The sequence below is a fragment of the Artemia franciscana genome, chromosome 4, assembly GCF_032884065.1.
Source record: "Artemia franciscana chromosome 4, ASM3288406v1, whole genome shotgun sequence".
In the NCBI taxonomy this organism is placed as follows: Eukaryota; Metazoa; Arthropoda; class Branchiopoda; order Anostraca; family Artemiidae; genus Artemia; species Artemia franciscana.
Window position 1 is genome coordinate 13,273,264 of NC_088866.1, and position 19,769 is coordinate 13,293,032.

General features: G+C 35.7%; 1 protein-coding gene and 1 long non-coding RNA gene across 4 annotated transcripts in view; one reads left to right on the forward strand and one right to left on the reverse strand.

Moving 5' to 3' along the window:
- LOC136026020 (uncharacterized) overlaps positions 1-16,063 on the forward strand; it is a 59,431-nt gene extending 43,368 nt beyond the window's left edge. For both annotated transcript variants that reach the window (XR_010617189.1, XR_010617190.1), the window contains 2 exons: positions 5,998-6,094; positions 15,929-16,063. This is a non-coding gene — a long non-coding RNA (uncharacterized LOC136026020). The remainder of the gene's footprint in view (positions 1-5,997; positions 6,095-15,928) is intronic.
- LOC136026019 (protein singed-like) overlaps positions 1-19,769 on the reverse strand; it is a 70,565-nt gene that overhangs the window by 21,320 nt on the left and 29,476 nt on the right. For both annotated transcript variants that reach the window (XM_065702171.1, XM_065702170.1), the window contains one exon: positions 15,917-16,037. In XM_065702171.1, coding sequence (XP_065558243.1) covers positions 15,917-16,037 — 121 coding nt within the window. The remainder of the gene's footprint in view (positions 1-15,916; positions 16,038-19,769) is intronic.

A 19,769-nucleotide genomic window follows, 5' to 3' on the forward strand; every position in this document is an offset into this window, starting at 1 on the left:
ATAGCGGATCCACTAGTGGCCCCCCTCTTTACGCTAAAGTTTGACGCTTTCTCTTAACTTTATCTTTTAAAACAGTAAAAAACTTTAGCGTAATAAGCGGGGCGTTGAGGAGGAAAAACTTCTTTCATATACGGAGTAATTTCTGTTCGTTTTAAGTTTTAATAACGCTCCTTACTTTCAGTTAAAAAAAAACTTGTTTTTTTTTTAATTTCTGAACGTTTTTGAATTAATGCACGTTTTTATTTTGGCTCTCCGCTCATAAAAAATTCAAACGAAATTTGCATATTAATTTTTTTTATATAAATGGCTTTCTCATAGTTTTAATCGGAAGATTTTGAGAAAAAAAGGAGCGGGGGAGGAGGCCTAGTTGCCCTCCAATGTTTTGATTACTTAAAAAGGCAACTAGAACTTTTAATTTTTTACGAACGTTTTCATTAGTAAAAAATATGCGTAACTTACGAATTAACTTACGTAACGAAGTGCTATATTCGTATGTTTTTATTACGAACATGAGGGGATTCACCCCCTCGTCAATACGAATTAACTTACGTAACGAACTGCTATATTCGTATGTTTTTATTACGAACATGAGGGGATTCACCCCCTCGTCAATACCTCACTCTTTACACTAAATCTTGAATTTTGTCCAATTCCTTAAGAATGACCCCTGAATCATAAAGGCCATAGAATAAATGGTTGAAATTACTAAAAATACTTTTGCGTAAAGAGTGAGGTATTACGAGGAGGTGAACCCCTCATATGTGTAATAATTTCTGTTCGTTTTAAGTTTTAATGCTGCTCCCTACTTTCAGTTGAAAAACTTTTCATATTTATTTTTTCGTTGTGTTTTTAAATAATGTTATTAAGTCCTCTCCCCCCCTTCATTGAAATTCTCTTCCCCCATGACAAATTCCTCCATGGAAAGATCCATCCACTCAACCCCCTTCAGCTTCAGCTTCTCCCCCCCCCCAAACCAAGAAAATTCCCTTTAAAACGTCTGTACACTTCCCAATAGCCATTAGTATATGCAAACAACGGTAAAAGTTTGTAACTTGCAGCGCCTATAACGGGGACTGTGGGGAATTAAGTCGTCCCCAAAGACATAGTTATTAGGTTTTTAGACTATGGTGAATAAAATGCCTATCTCAGAATTTTGATCTGAGTAATTTACGAATTAACTTACGTAACGAACTTCTATTATCGTGTGTTTTGTTTACGTATATGAGGGGGTTCACTCCCTCGTCGATACCTCGCTTTTGCACTAAAACTTTAATTTTGTCCCAATTCCTTAAGAATGACCCCTGAATCACAAAGGCCGTAGAATAAATAGTTGAAATTGCTAAAAATACTTTAGCGTAAAAGCGAGGTATTACGAGGAGGCGAACCCCTCATATGCGTAATAATTTCTGTTCATTTTAAGTTTTAATGCTGCTCCTTACTTTCATTAAAAAAACTTTTCATATTTATTTTTTCATTGTTTTTTTTTAAATAATGCTAGAAAGTCCTGCGCCCCCTTCATTGAAATTCTCTTCCCCCCTGACAAATTCTTCCATGGAAAGATCCTCCCACGTAACCCCTCCTCAACTCCCCCTCCCCCTCCAAACCGAAAAATCCCCCTGGAAACGTGTGTTTTCAATAGCCATTAGTATATGTAAACAACGGTCAAAGTTTGTATCTTGCAGCCCCTTCCACGGGGACTGTCGGGGAGTAAGTCGTCCACAAAGACATAGTTATTAGGTGTTTCGACTATAATGAACAAAATGGTTATCTCAGAATTTCGATCCGGTGACTTTGGGAAAAAATGAGCGTGGGAGGGGGCCTAGGTGCCCTCCAATTTTTTGATCACTTAAAAAGGGCACTAGAACTTTTTAATTTCCGTTAGAAAGAGCCCTCTCTCGACATTCTAGGACGACTGAGTCGATACGATCACCCCTGGAAAAAAAAAACAACAAAAAAACAAATAAACACGCATCCGTGATCTGTCTTCTGGCAAAAAATGCGAAATTCCACATTTTTGTAGATAGGAGCTTGAAACTTCTACGATTGGGTTCTCTGATAAACTGAATCTGATGGTGTTATTTTCACCAAGATTGTATTACTTTTAGGGGGCGTTTCCCCCTATTTTCTAAAATAAGGCAAATTTTCTCAGGCTCTTAACTTTTGATGGGTAAAACTAAACTTGATGAAATTTATATATTTAAAATCAGCATTCAAATGCAATTCTTTTGATGTAAATATTTGTACATAAATTCCGCTTTTTAGAGTTACGGTTACTATTGAGCCAGGTCGCTCCTTACTACAGTTCGTTACCACGAACTGTTTGAAAGTAATGAAGAAAACTGTTGCTCGTTTACAGCGTCAAGAGATTTTTTACGGATTAATGTTTGGCTGGTCAATAAGGACGCTTACCAATAATTATGAAAAGTATAAGATTGGAGACCGATATGGCTCTTCCACTCTGGTCGATTGACACTAAGAACAACTAAAGACGTTTTTATTCAACATGGCGGAAAACGGAATAAGCACATAAAGTATGGAACTTGGGTCTCCACTATAAGAGGGAACTTTTGGCCCCTCTCGAGAAATTTCCTGGTGGAGCTCATAATACCCTGCTGACTCTCCACCATTTGTGCTTAACAGCACAAATGGTGCTTATTATTATGATGGGCTGTTCCAAAATAGTCCGAAAACATTGCTGCGAATGCAGGGAGATTCGCGATTAATGTCTTACCCTCAAACACCCTCACCCTGAAAGAAACGCATTCTACGTTTATCTGAAGGCTAATTTTGAATGGACTATGTGCGTCTTAAGAATGAATACGTCACCGCAAATCTTTGCTTCCTCTGAAATTAAACAGTCCTATACACTTACTCTTCGATGATTCTATATCGATTGGCTCAGGATGTTTAATCGGTATCCTTCTCTTCTTCTTTGGGGCAAACTTTATGTTTTGTGCCATAAAATAGCAAAAACGCCACTATGGCACAATCTGTTTTACTGCATTGTAGAGACCTGAAAGCTATTCTACAGGGTTCCGTGGTATGCTGCATTTGATGGTGTAACTTTAATAAAGACCACTTACCCTTTTGGGGGCGTTCTGCCCCCTTTTCGCAAATAAGGCAAATATTCTCCGTCTCGTAACTTATGATGACTAACCTTAAATTTAATTAATTTTACATATCTAGAATTACTATAGAAATCCATTCTTTTTATGTATATAATGTTACATCAATATAATAATCAACGCTTCTTTTTGTGATTTTTAAAAACGTTTGTTGATTTATCAGGTTTTCGGTTTTTGTTTTCTAAATTCAAAACAGAACTGATGGAAACACGTTACAGATGTTGCTCGTACCCTTGACGAATTAAAGTTCTAAAGCCGAACTGTACAACCATAACAAAATTAAAGAAGTAAATATTAAAAACAACGGGCCAATGACCAATAGGAAGAAATAATAGAACAACAGTTAAACGAATATTTGCGTCTATACAACAAAACGCTTGGGTCTTTTTTTCGTCATGTGGATAGGGAACATGTTTTTGTCAATTCTCATTTTTATCTAGTAAGAAAAAAAAACGCACAAATCCAATAAATCAACAAACCTTCTCAAAAAAATTGAAAAAAAGAGGCAATGATTCCTATATATTAGTTTGATTTTTTGCTTTTATTCAATATAGGTAATTTTGAATACCACGCTGTCTTTCCATGACGATAAATAAAAGTTAGAATAGGGATAAATCTTTTTATTAGACAGCAAAAAAACAATCAAAAAATTACTGGATATTTCGATCACATATACAGTGATCGTCATCTACTGTATTTCTGCTGATGACGATCACTGTATATGTGATCGAAATATCTAGTATAGTTTTTGATTGTTTTTTCCCCAATATTTAATAAAAGGATTTATCCCTATTCGAACTGCTATTTAGCGTCTTTTAATTCAACTTTGATTTCAGATTTTTCTGTTTTTAAGTAGTTATGGTTTAAGTTATTTACTTTTTTTTACAATGAGGATGGCTTGTTGTATACATACGAAGCATTTATTTTATTGTTCTTCTTCCTTCTCTCTTCTCTTTTGCTTTTTTCTACTCTCTGTTCCTCCTACTGGCCACAGAACCGTTTGTTCCAAGGTTTGTTTCTTGGTTATTGTCATTGTGTTAAAGTTCGGTTTTACACCTTTTATCAAAATGGTCATCATAAAAAAACTCATTATAACTCAATGAGTATGGGCAACTTACAAGAGCAGAAACTGGCGCTAGTATCAATGCAAAAAAACCATCAGCACATTCTAGCGTTTGGCGTCTCTTGACATTGTCTCACACTTTGTAATCGTTTTTCTGCCGGAAACTGGTATCAGACACTTATTGCTACACTAATTTTACCAACTACAACAGTCAAATTAATTATTCTCATTATTACAATGAAAGAGATGTAAAGAAACGCTAACACGAATTGTTGGTAATTTTGCTGACACTAGCGTCATTTTTCACACTTACAAAGGTACCCATACTATGTGTATAACCTAAAATCAAAATATTTTAAGCTTTAAGACTCTTGCAAAAATACTTAGAAAACTGAGCGTCGACTTCAAGTTTTACTCTATTTCTTATAAAATGTCGCTCACTTAGTTTGTTCAAGAGCTGTTTTTTTGTTTTGTTTTTTTATAAGAAAATAATTTAATTTATAAGCTTTTAACTGCCATCAAAATAATCTATTAATTACCATTGACTTTGCTTACAAAGCTAAACAATTTACAATGAAAGAGACAGGAAGAGTAGGTAGGGAATCCGTTTGGCCTTAAATACAGGGCAAAATAGTCTCCATCCTTTGAAATTAAAATCAGACCCTTTTACACAAATTTGGGTCAATGCCAAATATAAAAACTGGTCAGTTTTAATGCAGAACTTCCAGCACGAAACCCAAATTGACAAGCCATCTCTTGGCGAAATGATGTAAAATAGATTATTAAGTAAATCTCTAAAACTTAGATGTTACTATATCTGATATAGTTAATTATTCAGAAATGAACTTGTATATATTTCAAGAACAAATCAAATCACTTTGATTTTACTAGCAAATTAAGGTTTGTTACACTGGCCTAGTTTTGGTGCAAGTGAAATCTAGCTGTAATTAAGTACTTGAAGGAAAATCACCATCTGTTAACCAAAGGGTCAAAAACCGACTACAAACTAGTCATTGAACAAAAAACCAAAATGAAATCATGAATATGGTGTCTCTACTTCTGCTTCCAATCAAACAAGAAACTTTTCTTATTCTGTTTTTTGGGGTTTTTTTTAGTAGAAATTTAGCGGAAATATAACTGTGCAACAAATTTGAGTTAGAGTAGGGGCGTTCTACCAAAAGGCCGTATTACTAATTCAGACAATAAAACAATAAAAGGATATTTATCAATTGAGATATAAATCAATTGAAATCGTTAGAACAAAATGACGAAATTGTTTAATACCTTTACAAAAAAAAATATCAAATTGAGGTTATCAAGGATTTAAAGACTTATTCGCTTTATGGACTGTACGCCAAAAGTATAGAAAAAGAGCTGAGTGCAGGTTTGAAGACATGGCCGGTGCCATATGGGCAAGGACAATGGAGATAGGTTTGGAGACATATGGGAAACGTCCTACCGACAAAGGGGACCATATTGGCCCCCAGAAGAATACTTATCGCGTATTTCGAACGAATAAAGTTTTCAAAATTATATACTGCTTAAGGATGACCCAAATTATGCCAACTTAGTCACAGACATGACCTTTTCCCTCTGCTGTTAGTAGGTCAAAAAACCTTTTTTTGCATTTTACAATGATTAAAGACGTCATGAGCACCACTGGGGGGGGGGGTGGTAATGAAGATATTTCTGAACAGTAACAAATTCAATGTTCATTAATTTATTGCTATCACACCAGTTCACTGGGAAATCGTTTCCCAAAGAAATTCCCCGCTTTCGCGCCAAACTTCCTAGCTACATCCTTTACAGACCCTCTTCGAAAACGACGATATGGATTGCACTACTGAGCACAAAATTACAAGAAGCTTGGCAAAGGGCATCAAGTCCAGTTCATACATAAGTGACCGTGAGTAGTACGATTTTTTTCTACTTTTATTATCCCGTATATTTTTCTAAATTAATTTGGGGATTCTGAAGTAAGGTTTTATGGACCCGAGTTGATTGATGAGGATACCAATTTTTCAGGGGTAACAAGTCACTGTCAACACTGTCATATAAATATAGGGTACTTGCGTGTTATAGCGACCACACTTTGTTCTTAATCTGTAATAAAACCGGTTTTTCTGTCCACTCGGGGATAATCAACTTAGGCTGAGCAAAATAGACTACTTTGCAAGTATACTTTAATTAAATATTTAATATGTGGATGTGGTTAGGTTAGGTATTTAATATAATGTATTCTGGGCGGTCTGCTTTCCATAATTCTCTGTTGTATTTTCCATAATTTTATTACTTAAGTATAATATTTTCATCGTATTTCGGTATATTTCATTAGGATTAACCTAACTTCACTTCTTTGGTGTGGTCACTGTAACACGTAAGTACCAAATTTTTCTTTTTAAAGCAGCAAATTCTCTTGAAAATGGGTTAAAGCTTGGGTTTTTCTGCAGTCTTGACCATCACTTGCGAAAAATACTTCACTGATACCACCATCCCCCTCCTCCTTGAAAACTGATATGTGGTCTCTGTTCTTATAGGACCAAACCATTTCAGACAGATTTTGCGATGTTGAAATAGTTATTTCTTTTTACCAAAAGTCAAAAACAGCACTAATTTCGAAGAGTTATAGCCTTCGTTTTTATAGCACGATTCAAACTATTCAATAATCATTTTTTGAATTAAAAAGCTCCGGATATTGCATTTTTCTTGTCGTCAGGGATATTTCAACCACAAAAAATTGTTATGCATGAAGAATTCTCAAGAGCTATGAAATTCATTTGACGTACTAAAATAATATTTAACAACTGAAGCATTTTAGTATCAGCACAATTTTCCAATATCCTTTTTTCACTCACATTTAAATTAATCAACAACTCAGTTATGAATCATCAGAAAGAACAAAGGTCTGGCATTAAGCCAGGTGACAATATTCTAATAGATGGGCTGTGCTTATACGCGACTTATTTCCGACCCCTTTGAGTTTCAGATTGAAGGATGCAAAGGTTCTTGTTCTAATCCAATCTTTAAAGGGGAAGGAAAATTTCAGACATTTTATGAAAACTTTTTTCCTCAAAGAAAATTCTCCCTGGGGACCCTCCTCACTCCAAATACATTCTGAGGTTGATACTGGTTCTTGTTCAAACGGTTCTTGTTCTAATCCAATCTTTAAGGGGGAAGGAAAATTTCAGACATTTTATAAAAACCTTTTTCCTCATAGAAAATTCTCCCTGGGGACCCTTCTAACTCCAAATATATTCTGAGGTTGATACTGGTTCTTGTTCAAACGGTTCTTGTTCTAATCCAATTTTTAAGGGGGAAGGAAAATTTCAGACATTTTATGTGTCTGGTTAGCGGTATAGAGCAAATAAGGGAGATTTATGGCTTAGATATAGGGGGGGGATGAACCCGGCAATGAGTAACAGTAAGCTTCTGATAAATATATATATTGAGAGTGGAGAGGATAGAGACTATAAGAATGGGTTCTCACTGGTTGTTCCATTCTATATACGAACTAAAAAGTGAATCCATTTTATATGTTGTTTTTTTTTGTCATTGTTTTCATAAATTTAGATTAATGCTTATTTTTGCAAAAAATGCATGTAAATATTGGGAGAGAAATTCATTACTCAAGTCCGTATAAGAGTGTCATATTCCATGTAAACCACTCCCGATAATATCCGTGCTTTCAAATTATTAAACCTCAATCCAAATTTCTATATTTCAATTATAAGAATCTAATTAGAAATTGTTAGACCTAGTCACAAATTACGTCTCCGAGGCCTTAAAACAGTAGGCCTACACATATTAGCTATATTCTTTTTTTTTTTCAATTCACCAATTTCAGTTGATGGTAACAATGTGGCTGCTATATGGGGTGCCTTAGATTTCAAGAACTTAGATTAATTAGTAAGCGTTCTATAAATTGACTACAAAAAAGCCAGATCCTCACTAGAGGTGGCCATAAAAATTAACACAAACCCCGTATTGTGTTCGGCGCGCGCATGCCTGGTATGTGGTAATTTTGAGAAATTGAGCTCTAAACACATTATAAATTTTGTAACTACTTTGAACAATCTGTTGATGTTGCAAACAACAATCGCTATTCTTAAGCGGCTCCCCCACTCCCTTTCCTCTCGAAGATAAAAATATATAAAGAGCGAAATTTTTGAAAAAAATTTAGCTCCATTTTTTAAACTTCCATAAAAAAAAAACTTTATATAAGGGCTACTATGTGTATTGTATGACGGAAAAACTAAATTGTTAAGGAGGCAACATAAACGAATTATTTTTGGTATTTTCTTTGTGTTTTAGTGTCATATAGGGTTAGTTTTCTTTTTCATCCAGATAGGAAAGATTAACAATATCTTAAGTACATTCACGCGAATATGCGGTAGAAAATAGAAAAGGAAAATAGTTCAGGTAGAAAATAAAATCAGTTCAAGGTATGGATACAGCAGCCACAATTTAACCCTTTATTTTTAACCCATGTCGAAAAATTTCCAATTATTTATCTCCAGAGTTTTTAGCAGTTGCGCCTGTTATAGAGGTGGGCATGTGCGCTCTCTTTTGGATTTTTTACCCTCCTCTCCATAGATTTCTAAATAACTTTTTTTAGGGCGAGAATATTTTGTTGCATGTGCATTATTCAGTACGCACTCGAGAATGTGGATCTTGAGACAAGACAATAACTGGTTTTTCCAGGTGGTTCTGGAACCACCAATAACTGGTTTTCATTGTGGTTCCATTTTTATTAAATGTTTAATATATAGGGATGGTATTTCTATTGGGTTAGGTTACGCTAGGCATTTAATATAATGTATCCTATTCGTCCCCCCCCCATAATTCTTTATAGTAGTTTTCATAATTTTGTTACAAAAGTATTATGTTTCCGTCACATTTCGGTATGCTTCATTATGACAAACCAAACTTCATTTCTCGAGTGTGTACCGAATAATGCACAAGTACCAGCGTTTTCATTGATTTTGTTTTTGTATTTTCATCAAAAAGCTGAATTTTTCCAACATTTGAGCCCGCGACAACAATTTCGGAAGGTTTCCTTTTTTTTACCGGGTTTTACTTTCATTTTGTCCATCATCGTTGTAATTTTTCTTTGTTTATGTATCTGTTTTGTTTTTTTTCTGTTAGAAGGACAACTTTATTTCTCGAGTGTGTACCGAATAATGCACAGGTACCGGCGTTTTTATTGATTTTTTTTTGTATTTCCATCGAAAGGTTGAAATTTTTCAACAAATGAGCCCGCGACAACAATACTGGAAGGTTTCCAATTTATTTATTTATTTTACCGGTTTTAACTTTCATTTTGTCAATCATCATCCGATTTTTTTTTTTTTTTATGTATCTGTGTTTTTCTGTTAGAAGGATAACTTCATTTCTCGAGTGTGTACCGAATAATGCTCAGGTACCGGCTTAAAAAATTTTTTTTTGTATTTCCATCGAAATGTTGAAATTTTTCAAAAAATGAGCCCGCGACAACAATTCTGGGAGGTTTCCAATTTATCTATTTATTTTACGGTTTTTACTTTCATTTTGTCAATCATCATCCGAATTTTTCTTTGTTTATGTATCTGTTTTTATGGCACTTGGTATTAACCAAGTGACATATAGCGATCGCAAATTCTGTCGGTCTGTCACGGTTTTGCTACTTTAGGCACTTCCAGGTAAGCTGGGACGATGAAATTTGGCAAGCGTATCAGGACCGGACCAGATTAAATTAGAAATAGTCGTTTTCCCGATTTGTTCATCTGTGGGAGAGTGGGGGGACGGGTAATTGGGAAAAAATAGAAAAAATTAATTATTTTCAACTTACGAACGAGTGATGGGATCTTAATGAAACTTGATGTTTGGAAGGATATCACGTCCCAGAGGTCTTAGTTTAAATCCGACCAGATCTGGTGACATTGGGGGAGTTGCAGGGGGGAACCTAAAATCTTGGAAAACGCTTAGAGTGGAGGGATCGGGATGAAACTTGGTGGGAAAAATAAGCAGAAGTTCTAGATACGTGATTGACATAATTGGAACGGATCTGCTCTGTTTGTTGGAGTTGGGTGGGGGAGGGTTAATTCTGAAAAATTAGAAAAAATGAGGTATTTTTAACTTACGAAGGAGTGATCGGATCTTAATGAAATTTGAAGTTTGGAAGGATATCGTGTCTCAGAGCGCTTATTTTAAATCCCGCCCGGATCTGGTTACGTTGGGGGGAGTTTGGTGGGGAAACCTAAAATCTTGGGAAACGCTTAGTTTGGAGGGATCGGGATCAAACTTGGTGGGGAAAATAAGCACAAGTCCTAGATACGTGATTGACATAACCGAAATGGACCAGCTCTCTTTGGGATAGTTGGGGGGAGGGTTAATCCTGAAAAATTAGAAAAAATGAGGTATTTTTAACTGACGAATGGGTGATCAGATCTCAATGAAATTTGATATTTAGAAGGATATCGTGTCTCAGAGCTCTTATTTTAAATCACAACCGGATCCGGTGACATTAGGGGGACCTTAAATCTTAGAAAACGCTTAGAGTGGAGGGATCGGGATGAAACTTGGAGATAAAAATAAGAAGGAGTCCTAGATACGTGATTGACATAATCGGAACGAATCCGCTCTATTTGGGGGATTTGGTGGGGAGGGGGTTAATTCTGAAAAATTAGAAAAAAATGACTTATTTTTAACTTACGAAGGAGTGATCAGATATTAATGAAACTTCATATTTAGAAGGACCTCGTAACTCAGATCTCTTATTTCAAATCCCGACCGGATCCAGCGTCATTGGAGGGGGGGGGGGGATCCGGAAATCTTGGAAAATACTTAAAGTGGAGAGATCAGGATGAAACTGGGTGGGATGAATAAAAACAAGTCCAAGATACTTGACTGACACAACCGGACTGGATCCACTCTCTTTGGTGGAGTTGGAGAGGGGGGAATAATTCGGAAAAATTAGAAAAAATGAGGTATTTGTAACTTACGAACTAGTGATCAGATCTTAATGAAATTTGATACTTAGAAGGATCTTGTGCTTTAAAGCTCTTAATTTAAATTACGACCAGATCCTGTGACATTGGGGGGGATTTGGAGGGGGGAAATCGGAATTCTTAGAAACCGTGAAAATTGGGGTATCTTTATCTAACGAATAGGTGATAGGACCTTAATGAAACTTGATATAAAGAAGGAATCTTATGTCTCAGATTCTCCATTTTCGACTCGAATCGGATCTGGGGACATAGGGGTTGGAGGGGGGAAACAGAAATCTTGAAAAACGCTTAGAGTGGAGAGATCGGCATGAAACTTGATGGGAAGAATAAGCACAAGTTCTAGATAGGTTATTGACATAATTGGAATGCATCCGTTCTCTTTGGAGGAGCTGAGGGGGGTATTAATTTGGAAAAATTAGAAAAATTGAGGTATTTTTTATTTAAGAACGGATGACCGGATCTTAATGAAATTTTATATTTAGAAGGAACTCATGTCTCAGAGCTCTTATTTCAAATTCCGACTAGATCTGTTGACATTGGGGGAGTTGGAGGGGGAAATCGGAAATCTTGGAAAACGCTTAGAGTGGAGGGGTCAGGATGAGACTTGGTGGGTAAAATAAGCAAATGTTGTAGATACGTGATTGACCAAATTTTGGGGTGGGGTTTAGTGCTTTGGCGAGTTTGGTGCTTCTGGAGGTGCTAGGACGATGGAAATTGGTAGTCGTGTCAGGAAGCTGCGAAAATTGACTTGATAAAGTCGTTTTCCCAGATTCGACCATCTGGGGGGCTGAAGGGAGAGGAAAAATTAGAAAAAATGAGGTATTTATAACTTACGAGTGGATGATCGGATCTTAATTAATTTTGATGTTTAGAAGGACATCGTGACTCAGAGCTCTTATTTCAAATTTCAACCGGTATTAAGCCTCTGATTTTCCTTTTAAATCAATCTAATGATTCTTAGAATTTTGCTAGAGCTCACACCATATGAGCTCTTGGTTCTTGGGTCTTCGGCCTCGTCACAAGTGCCATATGAGCTCTTAGCTCTTGTTTTCTGTTAGAAGGATAACTTCATTTCTCGAGTGTGTACCGAATAATGCACAGGTACCGGCGTTTTTATTGATTTTTTTGTATTTCCATCAAAATGTTGAAATTTTTCAACAAATGAGCCCGCGACAGCAATTCCAGAAGATTTCTAATTTATTTATTTATTTTACCGGTTTTTACTTTCATTTTGTCAATCATCGTCCGAATTTTTCTTTGTTTATGTATCTTTTTTTTTCTGTTAGAAGGATAACTTCATTTCTCGAGTGTGTATCGAATAATGCACAGGTACCGGCGTTTTATTTTTTTATTTTTATTATTTTTTTATTTTTATTTTTTTGTATTTCCATCGAAATGTTGAAATTTGTCAACAAATGAGTCCGCGGCAACAATTCCGGAAGGTTTCTCATTTATTTATTTATTTTACCGGATTTCACTTTCATTTTGTTAATCATCGTGTGAATTTTTCTTTGCTTATGTATGTGTTTTTTTGTTTTTTTTTTGTTAGAAGGATAATTTCATTTCTCGAGTGTGTACCGAAAAATGCATAATTACAGGCGTTTTTATTGATTTTTTTTGTGTTTCCATCGAAATGTTGAACTTTTTCAACAAATGAGACCGCGACAACAATTCCGGAAGATTTCCAATTTATTTATTTATTTTACTGAATTTTACTTTCATTTTGTCAATCCTCGTCCGAATTTTCTTTTTTATCTGTTTTTTTTCTGCTGGAAGGATAACTTCATTTCTCAAGTGAGTACCGAATAATGCACAAGTACCGTCGTTTTTATTGATTTTTTTTCGCTTTTCATCGAAAAGTTGGAATTTTTCAACATATGAGCCCGCGACAACAATTAAGGTAGGTTTCCTTTTTTCTTTTTTTTACGGGGTTTTACTTTCATTTTGTCAATCAACGTCCCGTTTCTTTGTTTATGTGTCTGTTTTTCTGTTAGAAGAAATAATAAAATAAAGCACAGATACAACCTCGTTTTCAGGTGATTGCTAGTCTAGACAGATTTCTTTTTCACTCATTTTCTTCGGTGATTTATTTGACACGAGAGGTAACACGAAAGGATTTCAAGTTTAGACATCCCGTATGGGGTGTTTAATTAGTTAGATGAGATGATAGGTGAAAAGAGAGTAGAATTTTAACAATAAAAAGGGAGGCACAGAAAAGCAGAGACAGCTCTAACAGTGCGTTGTACGCCCGGTCTCGTTAACCAATTTCAAAAAGATTCATTTAAGAAGTAAAGAGTTACAGCTACTTTCTTAGAATATAGATTTGTTAGTTTGCTTTTGTTTTGTTCTTTGAAGTCATCCCTAAACAAACTGACACTCTCAAACCCAGGCGCGTGAAGAGAGCAAGAGTCTTAGTACCTGGACCCTCCCCTCAATCCAAGAAATTTACTCGTAGCTTTATAAACTTGTCATACAAATTGTCAATTTTCTAACGCTGATAAGCATAAATCCAGAATGAACAAGGTTGTTGTTTCATTTTCCTTAGAAAGGACTTAGAAACCTTTTTAGAACCTTCACTTTTTTTCTTTCAATTTTTTTGCCTTTTTTTCTTCCTTTTTTGTTTGTTTGCTTTGTTATTGCTACTACGCCAACAAACTGAGAAAATACCGAGTAATTGACCTTTAAATTAACCCCGAGTAACTCTAAGTAGAGTTACTTACTATTATTACTTAGTTACTATTTTACTTAGTTAATTACTATTACTATTCCGAGTAATTCATGGAATAGGCACTAACTTCAGGGAGATGACGCTCCAAGGCTACTTCGAGGAGGTAAGTGTCCTCCTCTAAAAGAACTTGAAAGGTGGTTTTGCGTGAATCTCTAAACGCTTAGTTTAGTGTATTGAGATAAGACTAAGTTCAAAGTGATGATCTCCAGAATTCTCTGGAGGAATTGACACTCTAGGAATCCCTAGCAAGGTTGAGCCAGAATTTTTCCCCATATATTCCTTTTTTTCAGTCATATTATAAAAATGGAAGTGTGATTTCCTCACATCTCCCTTGAAATCATATTTCCTCGACGGCTATGATCGCAACTAATCACGAAAAAAACATGGAAGAGTTAGATGTTTTTAGGTTATCACGTTTCATAGTTCCAATAGTAGATTGTAACCTAGCAAAGAAGGATAATCGAAGTTAAATTTTTGAAAAGCAATTCAAACTTATACCCACTGCCCATGGAATAGCCGAAAGAAAAAACGTTAATATTCACAGAAAGATTCGTGGCAGCAGCAATAGAATGCAACACCGCCAATCCTATCAAATAGCACGTACGTACGTATCGGATCAACGACATTTCTTGACTGCTAAGGTCCTGGCGTTGGCTTCGGCCCTGCAGTGTGATGCTACTGTTGAACTCGAACTCCGGGCCACATTACCAATACAGTTTTTTTATTATCCCCAATTACCAATATTACCATATTACCAATATATTACCATATTACAATGTAGTAAATCAAACCTACTATACTACCACAGGACTTATCAAATAGTGTTTTGAGCGATTTTCCACAGAAAGGAGAATGAAGCTAGACTCCAGGGGATTCATTTGAATTCCAGAGATCATATGGGCGAACTGCATCCTCAGAAGTACGATAAAGCAAATACTTGCGCATGGATGGTATGTCAAAATGCTTCTTAGGTAATTAAGAAGGTTTTGTAGGAGTGTAGCCAAGACCAGATCCCCTAATGGTAATGTACAAGAGAATATTCAGGTGCAGATTATTTCGTGACTCTCAGCTTCGTGACATTTACAAATTTCGCTACGCAAAAAATTAATAATTTTAGTCTGTTATTGTCAGCGTGTTTTGATCTCAGCGGCAAGGAATTTTTAAATATATGCGGCTTGAATAGTTCTTTTAATCCGGTTTCGTGTATTATAAAAAAGATTTGTAGACTTCGAAATTGAAGCAAAGCATTTAGGGCATGTTTAGTCGTTCCTCACAACTCTCCAGTTTATTAGCGAGAGGCTTGATGTAGCGTCGATGGCTGTTTTCTACAAGGGCATAAATTCACCTCCTTCTCTAGAGCTTTCTCGTATTGTGCCCCCAATTATCCAACCGACAAGACAGACACAAAGGCGCACAGACCGATTCAATTATCTTGAAATTGACAAACCGAGGACAGAGCACTTCAAAACCATCTTCATTCGACGTTGCACTTCGATCTGGAATGATATCTCTGGGGAAGTTATCCATAAAAGTTTATCTGTTGACTCTTTCGAAATAAGATCCAACCGTTGTTAGTTCAACTACCACTATCATATGCTGTTTTGACCTTATATCATATTCAAACTCGATAAAAGACTAGGGCCAAATCCGATATTCAATTACAACTGGTGCCACCAATTTAGGAATTTGAAAAAAAGGGCCTTTTGATTCACAATAGTTTTATGCAGATTCCTTTTATAGTCAAAACTTATTAGTCAAAATGCATTATAACGGAACCATGTAAAAAAAATGCATTGCGTTACGTACAATAGTGCTATTATAGTATTATAATAGTATATAATAGTACACTGGTAGTACAACTCTTTTCTTCGATAAATTACTGAAGGTTTGCCTCAACGAATAGACATTACCTTGCTTTACAGACACAAATCTTCTGTTCTTGAGGGTTAGGATGGACGTTCATGAGGGAGGAAACAGGGAATCCCTAAACGTAAATGATAATAATAGACATTACCTTGTTTTACAGATACGTATCTCCCGTTCATGAGGGACATGAAAGTAGCTTGCGGGACAGAATCTTCAAGTGAAAATAGTTCGTCACGAGTCACATTTGAAGATCTTGTCTTCAGAACAGCCTGAAAAAAAACAATCCCATTTAGATAGTTGGAGAATAAATGAGGAAAATGTGACTTCTTCAAAATAAAGTGGACACACTTTTACTTTGTTGTTGTATGTTAGAGCTTCTGCCTGAGACGATAAATGTTATTTTTTCCATATCACAGTCGATCAAAAAGTTTTGTTTGCTATATAATTCCAACTATCGAAATTTAAACTTCATTTACTACGGCATTTACTTCATTTAATTTGGAAGGGGTAATCTCTCATCTCCCTCCATTTAGACTCAGCCTGAATAAAGGTGCTGCAGGGTGATACCTCCCCTCTTATTACAGAAAAATATTTCTGACGCTTATTTTAAAGCTTCATATAACTAACTAATCTGTTCCTAATTTCATAAAATTACATGCAATGGCGTGTAAGTTTGTATCAGCTATTACAAAGGAGGTGCGGTGGTTCATTTTGGAAGCGGGGGGAGCATATGCCTCAACGAGTGCATTTTAATGCTAAAACATCTTAACTCTCGTTGTTCATTCAGATAAACATCAAATTAGTTCTGTGGAGGGGGGTTAAGGTAAAAATTGATTTATAATCTCTCTTGATTTCCAGGAATAAGTCTTGTCTACCCCTTTATTATGAAAGTGAAAAGTAGCATTAAAACCCAGAACCAGCAAAATTTATTCAGTATAGGAGGGGGTATGCTACCTCCTTAACTCTCCCCTCAGGGAGGAAGGTGAAACTTGAGTTCTAGTATCTTTATTAAACTTGAGAACCAGCCCCTTTCCTAGAACCTGTTTTTATATCTGGTCCTTTTGTAACAGTTAAGACACCTGATCAATATTTTAAGGTTCCCATTTTCTACAGAATAGTTGAAAATATCAGTAAATTTACATCCAAGGATGACATAATCCTCAGAGGGCCTAGATTATGAGCGTAAATTATGTGAAATGTCGATTACTTACACACCCATTTTATAGTAAAGAAAGGGCGGAAGTTTGTATTTGGAAGTCCAGTAACGTCAGACTTTTAGGGATTATTTTCTTGCTAAAAAAGATCATCAAAATTTTGCTTCGATGAGAGGGAGGGATTAGGGGATCGAAAATTAGCCTAAAAACTTTTTCGTGATCAATTTGAAACTTACAGCCGCAATTCCTTAAGCCAAGGTACACAATTATTTAAAGGATTGGTTCATTTGAAATTAATCCCTCCTCTAAAAAAGTGTTAAAAAAAACACCGAATTTTGCTGATTGGCATGATTCTTATACGAAACATAGGGCTAAAGGAACCCCAAATGCAGAAGGAAAATAAATAAAAATGTTGCTTTCCTGCAGCCCAGAAAAGTTCCAGAATAGTGCTAAAAAAATTTCCCATCCACTTCAAATGGAAGAAGCTATTTTAGAAACTTCGGAGGAGGATTATTCGACCGAAAGTTCTTATGTGCTTTTTAAAGACTGAAAGCTACTGGACGGCAATCAGCCTCTCCCTCGGTTCCTTTTCTGCTATCTGGCCCTCCTCTATCCCCTATTCTCTAAACTTGAATCCAATTTTGATGCGTCTATTTTGTTAAAAATCTTGACAATGTCAAGAGGGTTGATATTAGGGTTGATATTAGGCTACCCCCACAGCTCCAATGTTAAACTTCATCTTAACCTGCTATAATAAATCAACTCCCAGAACCACAAAATAACAATTAAAATGAAATAAAAATGAAAAAATAAATACAATACTGTAAGAATTTTATACACTACATATTTTGCCTATATTTTGGAATGTTGGTAGAATATACCAAAATTTATTCTTTTCTTTATTATTTTCACTTGACATACTATCTCTCTCTCTCTGTGGCTGGCCAATTTTACATACAAGGGAACTTTCTGCGGGGGGGGATTTCCCGAGAGGGAGGGATAATTTTTCAAAAGGTGGAGAATTTCCCTGGGGGTGATTTTCCGCAGAGATCTTTTGGGGGGAAATAAGCCTAGCACCAGAGACAATAACTCATGTTCACTAAAAGTTTGGGATCAGCCATTCGGTTTCGAGCGAAACGACATTTCAAAAGTGAAATAAATATAACTTGCATTTTGTATAATGCCAGCACTGGCAACTAAATTCCAATAGGGGGATTTAGCAGTCGAAAAACAAAGGATTCAAAATCTTTTTTCCAGGAAGTGATGACGCCATCCCTTGTGTACCTCCATCCGTCCACGGAAACAGATGTTGTATAACCTGTCATGCGTTTAATTGACTTCTCTGCGCCATACCCGGTCGGAATTGACTTATTTTAACATTTTTAATCGAATCTGAAAGTTAGACAATCTTAATAAAGAATGATTCATTTCTTCGAATTCTTGTTCACAAATACTGATTGTTAAAATTTTCCTTAAAACATTTAACAACACAATTCTTATTATAGATTTATAAAATCAATTACAAGTCGCTGTTTTTATTTTCTTTTTTTGAAGTATTAAATAAAAAAAAGCAAGTTTTTCAACTGAAAGTAAGGAGCAGCATTAAAACTTAAAATGAACAGAAATTGTTGCGTATATGACGAAGTCGCCCCCTCGTCAATACCTCGCTCTTTACACTAAATTTCTAATTTTGTCCCAAGTCATTAATAATGGCTCTTGAATTACAAAGGCAATTTAATTAGAATAAATAAATCTTTTAATAGTACTTAAAAATTAGCATAAAGAGCGAGGTATTGACGAGGGTACCATTAAATTTGATGAATTTTGCATATTTCGAATAAAAATCAAAATTCGATTCTTTTGATGCATCGATTGTTATCAAGACTCTGTTTCTAAAGCGTTTCGGTTACTATTGCGCCGCGTCGCTCCTTACTTGCAGCGTAGAGTTATGAAAAAAACAGACTGCGTCAATTCTAGAAATCTTATCACTCGTTTTCGCCAGTAATACGGGTATAATACGTAGTAATACGTCAGTACTCAAAGAGTTCATAGTAACGAACTGTAAGTACGGAGCAACTCGATACAATAGTAACTGAAACTTTAAAAAGGGAATTTTGATAACAATAAATGCATCAAAAGAATTGGATTTTTTTTTCCTTGTTCCAAATATAAACAATTCCTTAAGTTTAGTGTAGAACTAAAGCCTGAGAACTCAAGAACTAAGAGCCTGAGAATAATTCCCGATCTTCGAAAAAGGGGGGAAACCAGCCAGGGGGAGAAGAGAGGAAAATCAAGGAATCTTAATAAAATAAAACCATCAGATTCAACGTATCAGAGACCCCTGCTGTAGGGGTTCCAAGTTCACATATGCAAACATTGGGAATTTTGCATTTCTTGCCAGAAAAAAGATAACAAATGTATTTTTCCTGTTTTTTCAGGAGTGGTCGTATCGACCTAGAGGTCTTAGAAGACCAAGGAGGGCTTATTCGAAAGAAAGTTAAAAGTTATAACACAATTTTTAGTGACCGACGGGATTGGAGGGCAAATACCTTCCTCCCACGTCCCTTTTTCCTCAGTCATTCGATAAAGATTTTGAGATGGCCATTTTGTTCAGCTTAGTTGAAAGGTCCAATAACTATACCTTTGGGGAAGACATGACCCCCATAGCCCCTGGAGAAAGGATTATAATTTATGAAATTCGCCCATTGTTTTTCCAGGAGATTTTACAAGGGTAAAATTTGGTCGAATTCCTTTACGAAATTGTTTTTGTTTATCTTACTTTCTCTTTGGCGACTCAGTTTTACATGTGGAGATGTTCTGGGAGAACATCAAGAGTGGGAGAACAAT